General features: G+C 36.2%; 1 protein-coding gene across 1 annotated transcript in view; it reads left to right on the forward strand.

The window, feature by feature from the left end:
* The first annotated feature begins 13,078 nt into the window (after positions 1–13,078).
* The window catches only part of LOC140448735 (uncharacterized), a 123,384-nt gene continuing 120,172 nt past the window's right edge, over positions 13,079–16,290 (forward strand). Inside the window, exon 1 of the mRNA XM_072541847.1 lies at positions 13,079–13,379. Coding sequence (XP_072397948.1) covers positions 13,161–13,379 — 219 coding nt within the window. The 5' untranslated portion in view covers positions 13,079–13,160. The remainder of the gene's footprint in view (positions 13,380–16,290) is intronic.

Genomic DNA, 16,290 nt, shown 5'->3' on the forward strand with positions numbered 1-16,290 from the left:
TAGGGTTGTTAGGGGAAACGAGGGAGGCCTGTAATGTATTTTTGAAGACTTCAGCCTTATCTTGTGGATTGTTGAGGATGATGTTGTTAACTATAAGGTGAGATCGTGGCTGACTTTTCTGTTTCGTTAGGACTTTGAGTTTATTCCGGAATACAGCACCATGTCGGTAGTCAAGGTCGGCTGTGACACGCATCCACTGTTTTTGCTTCAGCTTGTTCACTTCCAACCTTATAACCGCCGAGAGCCTGTTGTACTCTGTCTTGATGAGGGTATCTCTGGATCTTTTATACTCTCTGATCATTTTTCGTTTGGATTTGATTTGTGCGATAATTTTGGGTGGTAAAGTTGGAGTATATGGATTATATCTTGTTTTTGGGAGAGCCAAGGCTGAGGCTTCTTGGAGAAGCTTCTTAATTTTGGAAATCCCTGTGTCGACTTGGTTGTGTGTTGACAGATTGCCTAACTCTGGGAGGTTTAGACAAATTTGATTTCCCGAAAAAATTGTGGAACAAAAGGCAAATTAAGATTACCTAAAAAGTGAATTACTGGATACTGCGGCAGCATTTAGAGACGAGTACGACAAATACAAAATTTAAACGATTGCGGAAAAATATGACGTTAAGATTTTGAGACTGCCGCCTTACCACTGCGAGCTGAACCCGATTGAGATGGTGTGGAGACAAATGAAAAGGTATGTGACTTCAAACAATGTCGATTTTAAAGAAAAAACGGTAGAACGGTTGATAAAAGAAGCTTACCAAGGCGTATTGAAAGAGCAGTGGTATAATTATGTGGAGCACGTTAAGAAAGTAGAAGAAAAAATGTTTGCGGTGGACAATTTGCAGGAAGATATTGAACCGGTGATAATTAATATAGATGTCCCCAATAACTGTCAAAAATAGATTGGCATTTGTCATTAGGGATATTTGTATTACAAATGTATCTAAAGTTATGGTTAAACTCTTCCATACGCTTTGCTCGATGTACTGTTCCTTTTCGGTCATTATAAAGGTACCCTTTATTTCTAGCGTGCTTTGCACGTACCCGTGCCCAATTGTGTGACCTTCTCAGCCACTTCTTACCGGAGCAATTGTTATGTTCTTTCCATGGTCCTGGTTTAGGTAGTTCAGGTTCTACTTCGGATTGACTGTCACTGTCACTAGATTGAGGCTGGTATGTAGAATCTGCATCTGAGTCTTCTGAAAAAATAAGACATGCGCTAGTTTTATCTGATAATAATCTGATTCATAGCATTTATAAACAAAAACTATGGGCTTTACAGAATTTTCACTTACCGCTAAAGAGGTTATGTTGAGACTCCTGTTCTTCTTCATCTACAATACTTGCGATGTCCATTTTGATTAAGGTAGCAAAACTTTGGTTACTTTACTCTTAAAGTTGCCAACTATCGTAGAAAAATATGGGTAAAGTTTGAATTAAAAGATACGACAGCAACAGTGCCGACAAGCGTGTACAACATTCAAGAACAAACAACTTTGATGATAGTCAGTTGGAGGCCAAGGGGTACAAGTGGCGCTTGTACCTCTCGGCTTCTCAGGAAAACAGCTGATATTTGAGGTAGTACTTATACCATCCGCTAGATTGCAGTACTGTACAGTGATACGCTTGTATCCCTTCTTCTTCTTCATGTACCATGTCCTTTCAGAACGTTGGTTACCATCATAGCTATCTTAATTTCCCTTCGCCACAACAATATTTGATTCCATAGCAACTACTTAGTGCACTTAACTCCATTTTGTTTAAAATTGCACTTGTACCCCTTGTCTCTAAACCAGACAAGATATGTAGAAATAAAAAAAGAGCCTATGAAAATGGACAAATAGAAAAAATGGAAGAAAATTTCAAAAACAACTAAATTAGAGTGGCTTACGAATACCTAAAAAGATAAAAAGTGGGCATAAACCTTAAACAAGTCTATATTAAGATGAAAGTGGGCAAATAATCAGTGGCCAACAGAAAGTCACAGAAACCTGGAAGCATTATTTTCAGACCCTACTTGGTACACAAGTAGACATGGAAGATGAAATGGGTACGAACTACGTAGAAGAGAATGAAGTAGAGAGTGGAGTAGAAGGTGATGGTTATGGAAAATGTAATTAGGGAAATCTTCTTCTTCTTCTTAGTCGTTAACCTGATGCAGGTATCGTGATATCATGAAGCTATTAGCTAAATTTCCCAATGTTCCTCCACGTTTTTCTGTCTTCTGCCATTCTAGCACATTCTGACAATGGAGCGCCAACGGTAGCAACAATATGGTCCGTGTATCGTGTGGGAGATCTACCTCTATTTCTTTTGTCTTCTACTTTTCTCTGGATGGTAAGTTTTTCAAGACCATTGCTTCGAAGCACATGTCCAAAATAGCTTATTATTTGTTCTGATATTTGTGTTCTTAGTCTTTTCTTTATGTTTAGCTGGTCCAGTATGGATTCATTTGTTCTTCGGGCCACCCATGGTATTCTCAGCATTCGTCTCCAGCAGTACATCTCAAATACATCTATGTTCTTTTTGTCTTTCTCAGTAAGGGTCCAGCATTCCGATGCATAAGTAAAAACTGGAAAAACTAGACTTCTTACTAGTCTCATTTTTGTATCGGTAGTTATTTCATGGCTTTTCGAAATTTTTGTTAATTTTACCATAGCGCTTTTTGCAATTGCTGACCGCCGGTTTATTTCTTCAGTACAGCCTCTTGTTATTAATGAGCCCAGATACACAAATTTATCTACAACAGCGATATTGTTTATCATGACCAGATGATTTTGATTGTTGTTAGCTCTGTCAATTATCATGATTCTCGTTTTATCTCTGTTTATTTTAAGGGCCATCATTAAGCTTACGTCTTCTATCCGTTGTAGCAGGTGAATCAATTCAGCTTCAGAACTAGCGAGGATAGTAGTATCATCTGCATATCTCAAGTTGCAAATCTTCTTCCCGCCAATGGTGATGCCACCGTTCCAGTCCTCAGTAGCTTTCCGCATTATCCATTCACCATAGATGTTAAATAGAATTGGGCTTAGTATGCAGCCTTGTCTCACGCCCTTTGTGACCCTGAAACTATCGGTTATTGTACAGGCTTTTAATTAGCAGTATAAGATGATTGGGACTCCCATTTCAGACAAAACCTGCCACATTTTACTCCAGTTGACCAAATCGAAAGCTTTACTATAATCTATGAAGCACAAATATGTTGTGATGTTGAATTCTCTGGATTTTTCTACAATCTGCCGTACGTTTAAAATTTGTTCTCTAGTACCACGTCCGGGGACGAAACCTGATTGTTCCTCCGCAATGTTAGGTAGTAAAAAGGGCTTTATCCTCTCGAGAATTATGTGTAAGAGTATCTTAGTGCAATGCGCAATTAGAGCAATTGTGCGATAGTTGCTACATAAATCTTTCGCTCCCTTTTTATGTATGGGAATATATAGTGATTGTGTCCAGTCCGCAGGCCATTTACCTGTCTCCCACACTCTTTGACAAATTTGATGTATTATATCCACTCCAACGTCATCTAGGGCCCAAATCATTTCAATAGGTATGTTATCTGGACCGGCAGCTTTCTGACTTTTTTGCCTCATAATTGCTGCTTCAACTTCACTTTTGAGTACGTCAGGTTCCGTCACAAAACTGGCATCTTCTTGTTGTGATGGGGCGTCTGTGTTTTCTTCCATCATCAGTCGTCCACAGTATTCTTTCCATCTGTGTAAAATATCTTTTTTAGAAGTGAGTAGAGTTCCGTTATCATCTTTGATAGCAAGGTAGTTTGGTGTAAAGGAACGTGTTATCTGCTTTATTTTTTAAAACATGTCTCTGGTCTCAGTTTTGGTTTTATGCCCTTCTCTTTCCATGCAGATTTTGTTCAAGTGTGTGCTCTTGTCCTTTTTGCAGAGTCGTTTTATTTGACCGTTCAGCGCTTTATAGGCCTCTTTATCACTTTCACTGTTCAGTCCTGTGACTTTTAAGCACTTCCTCTCCTGTATTTTAGTCCACGTGGAGTCTGTTATCCATTGTTTCCTTCTTTCTTCTCTATCACTCTTAATGTTTTTCGCAGCATTATGCAATATGGATTTTGTTTTTGTCCATATGCTATTTGAGGACTCTTCTAGATTTAATGATTGTTTGAGGTCACATAGCTTTTGCATTGCGGCTTTTTTGTACGGATCGTTATATCTTAGATGCCATTTAGTTGTTGTATTTCCTGTTTTTGGACTGTTTCTTAACTTCATGCGGAATTCAGCTGATAAAAAGGGAAATCTACTCGGCATATAAAAAAGGTCAAAAGAGAATGATGACTTTCATATTAACTAATAACAATAATTTGAGATTATTTGCTTTTCAAATTTATTTTTAATTTAATTTATCTTTTGATAACAGTTGGACCTCAGTTTTTATGTAAATCTCTGATAATTCCATCTTAATGGAACACTTTTTATATCTTAAATAGAATAGAAAATCCATGTAATCCACATGAAATGTTACTGTAACAAATAAATTACAAACAACCAACTCTGCATATATAATATTTTTCTAAAGATCAATGACATTTACTACCATTATTGATTACTGCTTTTATTGATTATGTACGAAGTAGTGCATCTCACACATAGATACATAAATAAGGTTAGGTCAAGTCAAGGTTATCAATAAATAGCAGATACGCCAGATGCATTTTTATGAAATCAAGATTTTAGTTAGTCCTGTCAATTATTAAACTGTTTTCATATGTTGATCACGATCGACTGGTTAATCTCGCTCGCTTCTGGAGTCACAGTTACTGATCGATGTAGTTCTTAGGGCTCCTATACACAATTTAAGACATTTATTCTCGATTTTGTGTAGGCAAACAAGCGATCAATCTAATCGAACAAAGCCTGTGAGATATGCACACCTTAGAAAATGACATACAGCTGTTACAGTTCACTCCCCTTCGCCCCAATGCTCCAGACCAATCTCCACCCTCCGGTAGCAAAATCGGCAAGATGCTTGTCACATGGGAGTTCTGGGTACAAGGATTCCCACATGAAATACTTTTCTTAGTTTGGCTGGAGAGCACGAGGCGCTATAATCTTGCTATAATTTTAATTAACATTTATGATCATTGTGCTTTTGCTTGCTCGAGATTTGGGCCCCCCCATCCCGGTTTTTTGGTATTAGTAATTTTTTTTGTTTTTTGTTGCTGTTTTGTTAGTTTTTTTGCAAAGGCCAGTTTTTTGTTTTTGTTTTATATTTTTTTGAAGGGGGTATCTAAATCTATTTATCTTCCTGTTGCCTGACTCTGGTTAAAGTGTTTATCTTCTTGCTATTTTAACTTCATGTATTTTTCAGATAGAGCTACGTGATTATTTTGTCATCTTTTTATTTGTTTAAGCATTTGCTATTATTTGTTTAGGTCTTCTATGGATTTATTGCTATTTTCCATTGGATACGAAATTACATTGGCTATGTGCTATACAGTAGGCGTGACAACACTGCCCCCTGAGGTACTCCGGCCTCCATGGTACTGTGTTCGGACAGGATTTGTACTATTCGAACTCGAACCCTAAACCTCCGGTCGCCAACTCGTATCTTTGTTTCATCGTCAGTTTAAACCTACAAAAAATGAAGCTTAATTTTAATGCTCAAAGGGCTTAAGATGCTTTACTCACTAATCACTGTCTATATTACAGCTGCTACTGGAATCACTGTCACCGTTTATATTAATTATAATAGGTAGAAGTTCCTGTCTATCTAGTATATGCTCTCGGTCATACCACTTTAACATTACATTTTCTGTATGACTAATGGAATTTTGCCATATCTGGGGTGTACCAGTTTGTAGAACTTCTTTCCACATGTTTAAAGCATCACATTCTTTGTATCTCCAACAAAAAGCAACAGTACGATTAGAAAATGAACTGTCCGAGATCTTCACAGTTGAAAAAGGAGTTAGACAGGGTTGCATATTGTCACCGGCATTATTTAACATATACTCTGAAAATATCTTCAGAAAGGCCTTGGAAGAATCAGAAGATGGGATTGCTGTAAATGGCCAACTTATAAAAAATATTAGATATGCAGACGATACAGTGTTGCTGGCAGATAGTGCGCAGGGGCTCCAAAGGATGATTGGTACCGTTGTAGAAGCATGTAACAAATACAGCCTAAAACTAAATTGCAGAAAGACAAAAATAATGATCATTAGTAAGAACACCAACATAAACGCCCAAATTATAATAGGCGATACACCGTTAGAAAGAGTGGAAAAAATATGCTATTTGGGCTGCAATATTAAGGATACTTGGGATCACAGCTACGAAATAAAAACTCGTATTGAAAAAGCCAGAAGCTCTTTCAACTGCCTTAGGAAGATTCTCTGCAACTTATCTTTAAGTATCAATATACACATAAGAATTCTTAGATGCTACGTTTTTAGTGTCCTTCTCTATGGAATAGAAAGCTGGAGCCTTACAGAAGATGCTATAAAACTATTAGAGGCATTTGAAATGTGGTGCTACCGACGTATGTTGAGGGTCTCATATATACACCACACAAGTAACATAACTATTCTTCAGAGGCTAAGAAAAGACAAAGTAATTATTAACACCAGTAGTGCCTGCGTAGCGCAAGCGGTAGGATGCTTGCCTCGCACGCTGGTAGTTCGGAGTTCGAATCCTACCGCCGGCAAGAACAACTAGACATTTTTAAAAATGTCTATAGGCCCCAGGTCGACTCAGCCTGAATAAAATGAGTACCTTGGGTAAAACCAGGGGTAATAATAGGCGGTTGAAGCGTAGCACTGGCCATGTTACCTTCCTTGTATACCGTAGGCCCTAGATATAGCAGACTACCCTGCTATACTCCCAAAGCCGCGAAGCGGTATAAAACGGGAGACTATTATTATTATTAACACCATAAAAAACAGAAAATTGGCTTAATTCGGCCACATCATGCGTAATGATAAATACCGACTTCTACACTTGATTCTACAAGGCAAGATTGAGGGTAAGAGAGGTCCTGGACGTAGACGTATATCGTGGCTGGCCAATCTTAGGAAGTGTACTGGAATAACGTCAACTGATCTATTTCGAGCTGCTGTGAATAGAATAAGATGGCTTCATGTGGTCGCCAACATCTCTAGAAGATAGGCACATTTAGAAAAAGATTCTTTATCGCCATCTCTACAAATATGTCGGTTATAACAGTTTTTGTCAATTCCCCATATTAATTCTGTATAACACTGCATTGAAAATACAGTGGTATGGTGGCAGACGTAATGCTTTATGCCGTATTATCCTTCTGAACATTTATGTTTCTAAAAATAAATATTAATAACCCGAACTAAACTCTCATTAGGCGTAATTACTACGCAAAATCTCGTTTTTCAACATTGGCTCATTAAAAGGCAGTTTATTGTTAGTTAAGCAATCTTTTATTTCATCTTGGTTGAAGACATCTTTAGTGCTTTCTCAAACAACATGCCATGGTATGGAGCGTTATCCAATAAAATTAGGGATCGTTCAGACAAACTGGTAGTCCATTAAAGCCGATTTAGAGGAAAATATAGCCTCTGGACCTTCAATGACGCCATTTTCATTACCAGCATGCCGAATAATGTATCCACATAAAAATTTTATTTCAACATTTTTATGTTTTCAATATGATTAAATAATTACTGTTTTCCATCAGTTTTAATAGATTTTACACTTCTTTTATTCTCATCTTGCCATGAGCGACATATAGATCCATTCTGAAAAATCCCAGTTTTATTTATAATAACAAACTTGTATATTTCTTCATGTTTATATCTTTGATATAATCTCAAAAATTCTGCCCTCTTCACAGCAATATGAGACTGTTCCATCAGTCCTCGTCTTGGATCATATTTAAGCCATTTAAAACAAATGTCTTTCAGTACAATACTGAGTGACATACCATGTCACCTCGGGGGAACAAATAAGGGTCTAACCACCTTCTGATATCCCCGGGTGCTCTGTAGAGGGCTTCGGAGTAAACGTCGGGAGCTCCTCTACTTAAGTCCATTTTCAGGTTATGGACGTAAATATTTCGGTGTCTTGCCTTGAAAAAGGCAAGATATTTCTTACATGACAATTTCTTCGTCAAAATAAAACACCAAGTTAAGTTGAAACAATTCTCAGCCACAGAGTATGGAAAATAAATGCAGGAAGCAGAGGCCCGAGAGCACTAAGCTCTCGGAGAGCCCGTGAGGGACTGCCTTGGCTGACCTGAAAATCGCCAATATTTATATGCGCTGTTCGAGCGATAAATAAGGATTTCCAGGTCAAGAGCCAATGGGAAAATTCGAGGCGGGGCGATGCGCATCGAAATGCGTACTAGTATTCTTTTCAGAATCAAAGAAGCTACCATCTCTTTAAAACGACTGTTTAACTTCTGATGTGACATTTTGGAATTAAATCACACTAATTTTGTTCTGAAACGAAGAGAGTTTAATTAATAGAAAATAATAAAACCAAATCTGAAGTTTCAACACCACAACTGTCAAATAAGTGTTACCAATTTAAGCCAAAATGTCACCTTCGTTCGATCGCAGTTAAAGTGTGATCCGGACAAGTGTGCTTCATAAAAACGCTTTATAATCCACTTTTATACAAATTAAATGAAACAAGTAATGGTGTATTTCTGTAAGTATACATTAATACAGAAATCTTCAAATATTATTTTTATCCGTATATAATAAAATATGTGTAGTGGCTTTAATTCCAGTGTACTTGGCTAAAATATTCTAAGAAGGAACAGACCTACGACTCAAATATTTTGTGTTGGTATCATGTGACGTCACTTGTCACTTACTATGACGCGGATGACGTGTCTCGGGATTTATACTGTACCAACTCTATTTGGATCAACTCTCTATCCTAACTAGTGTAATGCAAATGTTACTATCTAGTGCTCTTTTAGGCAATCTTTCGGTCTTGGCCTAATGGTTCTTATAAAAACGAAGCATTAGGCTTAGTTTTTATTATATATCTTTTTATTCATATAATTTATTATTTTGTTAACATTCCTATGGTATTATTAGTTTATTATCGACATTTTTCCCGACCACCTATGAGGTAGAGTCTGGAGGCGCGTTTTTTTAAGTGCTATCCTCATTAGGCCTAATTCACTGTCAATTTCCAGGTGAGATAATATTGAGCATATTTATATATTTAAAGTTACAAATACTTGGGTACTTCAATAAACCAAACTGGAGACCAAAACAATGAAATAAAAAGACGTATCGAAATTGCCAGGGCCACTTTCATAAAGATGAGGAAATTCTTATGCAACAGAGATATAAGCATCCCTCTCCGATTTAGAATGCTAGGTATTTAACACGCTATTATAGGCTGTAGAGGCCTGGACTCCCAAGCAGAACAATATAAAAAATACTGAAAGTTTCGAGATGTGGTGCTACCGTCGAATGCTGAAGATAAGTTGGGTTGAAAGAGCTACAAACTTTGAAGTAATGCGAAGGATAGGAAAAGACCCAGAAATTTTGTCAACGATCAAATAAAGACAACTCGAATGTTTGGGTCACCTGATGAGAGGACATAAATACGCATTACTTCAAAATATAATGCAAGGAAAAATAGAAGAAAAACGGAATCCAGGCCGTAGAAGAATGTCATGGTTGCGTAATTTGAGAGAGTGGTTTGGCTGTACCACTAATGAACTCTTTAGGTCAGCTGTAAAAGGTCAGGATAGCCTTGATGATTTCCAATCTCCGATAGGAGTGGCACAAGAAGAAGAAGAAGAATATATTTAAAAAAGTTGTTTTCTAGAGAAAACATTACAAATTCGACGTAAAATTTGGACCAACACTGTAAGCAACTACCCTGACAACGGCTTCAGCGAGAGTGAGTAAATTTTTAAAAATCATTCTCTTAACTTGGTATAGGTAAACAAAACATATAAACTGGAATATTTCTGTCTATTTGCAACGCGCAAAATATCTCAAAGCGGCTTCGATCAAAGAATACCGAGGAAATAGACATCTGTGAAATATAAACAAACTTTAAAATGGTTTATTATCGACTCGGCGACGCAAAGAGGAATTGAAAGAATATTTCTGTGTTTTAACTTGTATGAAAGGAAATAGAAATACTTCTTCGGTGTTTTAATACATATACGAGGAGATTTCAATATATACCAATGAATTTAAAAATACTACAAAATTGATGGGAATTAAAAAAATATATAATAGAAAACTAAGTCTAATGGTTCGTTTTTAACGTATTCTTACAAGTAATAAAGAACCTAGTTAACTTTGGAGCACTGTAAAACCCAGAAAAATTAATGAAATTAAACAAATTTTTACTACATATAGCGCGAAAACCCTTTGCACCATTTATTCTAAGATAGTGAGTATTCAAGTACCCGGCCAACTTTTGAACGCTGTAAAATCCAGAGAAATTAATAAAATTAAATAAATTTGTAGTGAAAATTATTTTATGAAAAAAATTTTATGATATTTCTTTGTCATTTTATTGTAAAATTACCAGAAAAGAAGTTATAAGGCCCAAAAGAAAATTTGTTTAAAAATTTTTAGTTATTTTTGCTTATAACATTTTCCATTTACCGATTAAAAGTAATTTAAATAAAGTTGTAGACAATTAAATTTTCTACAAATAATGTTCGAGAACATTTTTTGTAGGATTGCTAGTTTACGAGATAGAGCGCGAAAACCTTTTCCCACCTTTTTCCAAGATGGCGGCTGGGGGACAAGGGTGGCGACCCCACAAATTGGAACTTAAGCTTATATTTATCCTCCTAAAACATCAAAAAAAAAAAATAAAATTGCGTCCTCTAAGAAATGCATTCTTCTTCTTCTTAAGGTGCCGTGCATTTCTGCGTAGGCGTTCACCGTACATCGTCTTGTCAGGCGAGATGTTAAATAGTCAGGATTAAATAATTCTGTTTTTAGCAGCATTGCGAAGCATTTCATAGCTGTGGATTCCTGTCCATTGTCGAATATTGTGCAGCCATGACATTTTTTAGACCTCTCCTACCCTTTATCTTCCCTTCGAGTATCAGTTGCTGAAAAGTATATCTTTCTCCTCGTAATATGTGTCCCAAGTATGCAGTATTCTTACTTTTTACATAACTAAAAAGTTCTCTATCCTGTAAGCCCGCTCTTCTGAGTAATCCTCATTTCTGACCCTGTCCGTCCAAGTTTGTTAATGGAACTGGCCTTTAACGTCCATGCTTCCATTCCGTACAAGAGAACAGGCCACACGTAACACTTAAGCATCTTGTATCGGAGGTTGAAGTCCAATTTGCGATCAGTCAGAAAGTTACGAAGCCTCAAAAAGATAGAAATGCATGCTAAGGCATAAAAAATGGAACATTTCAATGGACTACAGTAGAGCCCCGCTAATCCGGACTCCTTTTTGTTCGGTGATCGCTGTAATCCGCGTCCGGGAGCTACCGTGAGACAACCTGTCGCCAGTCTTTTGTTTATCGCCTTTCGTGTTGGTACAGTGTCAATTTAGCGCGCTCGCTAGAATAACATCATGGCGTCGCCAGGTAAACATTCAACATTAACAATAAAAGATAAATTGCGAGTTAGAGGTGGCAGCCACCCTATCATTGCAAGGAGGTTTGGTATAGGCAGGTTAACTACTGGAGAGGGGGGGGGGACATAAAGAAAAAATCTTAAAGTTTGTAAGCCTAACAGAACGTGATCCCGGTGTACGAAAAACACTGAAGTAATCGGAAAATTCCGTTTTAGAAGATGCTTTGTTTACGTGGTTTTTGTAACAAAGACGATTACATGTTCCTGTAAGTGGTGAAATGATTTGTGAGAAAGCTCGTGTTTTTCATCGCCAAATTAAAAACTCCACTATCGAGTTTAATGTAAGCCGGGATGGTTAGACAAATTTTAAAAACGCCACGGAATAAGACGTTTAAAAATGGCCGGTGAAAAACTATCCAATGATGAATCCGCTATCATACCACAACTAGAGTTACAGAAAGTTATTAGAGAAAAAAATTAACAGCGGAACAAGTGTACAATGCTGACGAATCTGGTTTTGTACTGGCGATTATTGCCCGATCATACTTTAGCCTCCGCCAATAAGAAGTCGGCTTCCGGAAGGATGAAGTTGAGAGTGACATTCATGCCTTGTGCAAATGCGGCTGGAACTCATAAACTTCAATGGCTTGTTGTCGGAAAAACAAAAAATCCACGCGCATTTAAATCAACACGTCTTCCTATTTGTTATCGTGCACAAAAAATGTCATGTTTTTTCTCTTAATTTACCTCCTCGCGCACATTTATTCTTAGATAATTGTCCTGGGCATCCATCAGCAGATGAACTTATCTCTGAAGTAGGCAACATTTTTGCAATGGTTCTGCTAGGCTAACACCACGGCCTGTATACAGCCAATGGATCGGAACGTTATTTTTGGCTTAGCCCAGATTTTTAATAGGTTGTGGGACCCAATGATCCTCAAATCAGTGAGGCAGAATCTCAATAAAGGACTGCTTGTGGTGCCGAAAGTAAGATACAAAAATATGAAGTGTTAACTGGTAAAGAGATTGTGCGAGCGGCTATGTGTGAGGACGATAAGCAAGATGAGGATAATAGCGGTGGAGTTCTCGCCCCCGAAAAAGTTGGTAATGCAGATGATGTAGAACACAGCTTTAAAATGGACTGAAGAACTGTTTTCTTACATGGTTGTAATTTTGAATATTTAAAATATTTTTTCTTTATATTGTAATTTAAAAATCGATTAAAGAAGCTAAGGTTAAACATATGTTTAATTACCATTAAATATTGCATACTATAATCCAGATGCCTCGATAATCCGCAAAGGGTCTTGTTTTTACCTCTGGGGATTAACGAGGCCCTGCTGTATTTATTAACACTAATGTTTGACTTTATAATAATAGCAAAATGATTTTTTTTTGGAAATCTTCGAAATATCCGCTTTTTAGTTTGACGTTCAATTCCAGGATAACTTATTGTTTTCAATACAAGTATTGATTAAATCGCAATTGTTTACAACGATGATTTCTTCACTGGACTAAATTTGCGAAGTATATTGATGCACATTTTTTGCTTTGTATAATATTTAAAAACAGACAGATAAAAGAAGACATGAATGTTTCAACAAAGCTAATATTTTAACTTCTGGTAAACATGAACCTGTTATTAAAAATATGTTTGTTAATATTTTCCTTTTTCAAATTGTGCCACTGCGAAAACTCTGGTCAATTTCTAATCCACAAGATCAGAGAAGACTTTTTAAGTTTAGAAGATGAGCTTTGGAGCATTGTTCTTAACGAGAAAGACGAACGTGGAGATGATGCGATGTTCTTAGTCAAGAAGTTTCATGAGTTTGACCAGGAAGTCCAACAAGTAAGCATATTTAAACATTTGTAAAAATATTTATTATTCTACAATCTGTTTTAATATTTTGAGGTACGGCATGTTTTTTACCTCATTAATCATGATGTCGCTTAAGCTTCCTCTTTTCTTTCATCCCATGTTGACTCTATTAAGTTAGCAATTCTTTACATAATGCTGTTGCCATTTTATCCACAATATATTTTTTACAATGTTTATGCAAATTCTATGTTGTTAGTAATTCAACCTTTAATATAATGACGTAAATTATATTTTTGGTTAGCAACCAAATTTGAAGGCCATGTTCAAAGGTCAATTATAGTGTGCTTGGCAGTTGTACTTCGCATTATCCATGACGGGCATTTTTCAATGTCCCATTCCTTTCTAATAAATGTAGTATATAACGGCAACAAATGCGATGCATGTCAGCGATTATTACTCGAAGAAAACCAATATATTGCATTATCCAAAGCATTAATATTATATTTGCTTTTATCTAAATGCAATGTCGGCTTCCCTTGTTACATTTCTTGTTATGGCCCATACATATATCAATACCCTTTACCGAAATGTCTTGCTTAAGCACCTCCCCACAGGTCTTTGTTGGTCTTCCTCTCTATTCTAAACATCTTTTTGTCTAAAAATAACTATAATCGATTGTACCAAAATCACATCTCAGTCCAGTAGTTGCATTGACAATACTATTACAAATTTTTCTGAAAATATCTACAGAGTGGGCGTATTTGAACCTTGTTTTTCTGACCATCGAGGTAAATTTTTATTTATTGACTCTGAGCATAAAGTTGTTGACACTAATCAAACATTTCAACGGTTTATTACTTCTTCTGGTTTACAGAAGCTTAAATGTGCACTAGCTAGTACAAAGATGGACTTTTTCTATGATACCAATAATGATCCTGGTTTTTTGACGTTCTTTATAATCTAAACTTATAACAATTTATTATTAAAGCAATTTCCACTATACAAAGTACGACAAACTGCTGAAAAAATCAACCGTGCAATAATTTAATAACGAGTTAAGAGCTTACATATCTAATCTTTCTCTTATTAAACACATTGCAGATACCACTTGGGATCCCGATAAGTTCAAAGTATATAAATTTTTTATTACAATTGCAGATAATATAATTACACCCCTTCCCACTATTAATATCGATGTCCTCTTCAGTTACAGAAATTATCATTCTCCGAGCAAGTCCTTTTTTTTCGTCCCGTTGTGGAAGAAGAGGTCTCTCAAATAATTAGATCTCTTAGTAATTCTAATTGTAGAGACGTTCACAAAATTAATAGCAAAATTTTAAAACAAACTTACCAAACGGTTTTAACACCTTTTCCTCATCTTGTTAATTTAATTCTATCAACTGGAGTATTTCCAGAAGTACTAAAATAATCAAAAGTACTACCTATCTACAAAAAGGGTGATTCCTCAAAAACTGACAATTGTTTATTGTTTATACTCTTGGTATAGTGATTGAAAAGGCTATCAAACAACAATTTTATTCCTATTTTGAGTAAAAAAATTACTTTATTTACGAACGCGGTATTTAATGTTGTGAGCGATGTGATTGAGGAGCTTGAACGCGGAAATCGCATAGCAATTTCTCTTTGCGACTTGTCGAAGGCTTTTGACTGCGTTTTACACGACATTTCACTCCATAAATTAAATTACTATGCAATCAGAGGTATCCCTCTTAAGCTTATAACTTCTTATCTACGTGGCAGACACCAGGCGGTAGTGTCTAAAGGTCATCTCCCCGATTTTCTATCCGTAAACATGGAGTCCCACAAGGTACGGTCTTAGGACCTCTTTTATTTATTATTTATGTCAACGATTTGCCTAAATTCATAGCTCCGCACAAATCCACACAATTCGCAGATGATACGACATACGTTATATCAGGAAAAAATAATGATGATTTAAAAATGTCTCATGAGGAAGTTTCTACTAAATCTAGCACATGGTTTGCTGCAAACAAACTAAAACTTAACTCTGACAAAACGCAAAATTTGGTTATATCTGCAAGTAATTTACACGATGATTTTTCTTTATTCCACTCTCACCTAAACTATGGTTTAATCATATGGGGCAATTCAACAAATGCATTTCAAATTTTTAGAATGCAAAAGAAAGCTATCAGGATTTTAGCAGGGGTTAGTTATCTAGAACACTGCCGACCTTTCTTTATCAAATTCAAAATTATGCCGCTACCTACTCTGTTGATATTTCAAGTTCTAACTTAATTTCACGAAAACGGACCCATTTAATAAAGCAGTCTGATGTCCACGTTCACAATACGCGAAACTGTCACTACCTGTAGATTATTTCTTTCAGATAAAAATTATCTTAATTATAACTATATTACAATATTTTACCATAAAGTATTTAACAGCTAAGCTGTACAGCTGCATTTAGACGGTCCACTATAATTACATATTATATTCGGCCTCATCTCATAAATAAATAAATTGTAGATCTCCGCCTATGGCTAATTACTCACATTTCAAAGTTAGTATAAACAACCACTCGAAACCTCTTCTCAGCATCTCTGGCCTATACTCTTCAGTCTTCGTTTATGTGATAATTGCTACACACACAGCGCGTAAAATTAATTCGGCAACGAATTACCGAAAAAAATCGTTCACGGCGTCATTTATCATATCCAGATTCATAACACCGAGCTTGAAAAGTGATACTCAAGCAGAAATTTCAGATAATGAAAGTGTTTCAAGTGTTGGTTAAAATTGTTGTCTCAGAGGGGAATTAAGATAAGAATATACTAAGTACATAAGGTAGGTGGTAATAAATACTATCGCAGGGTTGACCTGACCGAAATATTCACAATTAATATTTGTCTGTCATGACGAATACTAACAATATTGGAATACTTAATAAAATTTTTTC

Source organism: Diabrotica undecimpunctata, chromosome 8 (genome assembly GCF_040954645.1).
Source record: "Diabrotica undecimpunctata isolate CICGRU chromosome 8, icDiaUnde3, whole genome shotgun sequence".
NCBI lineage: Eukaryota > Metazoa > Arthropoda > Insecta > Coleoptera > Chrysomelidae > Diabrotica > Diabrotica undecimpunctata.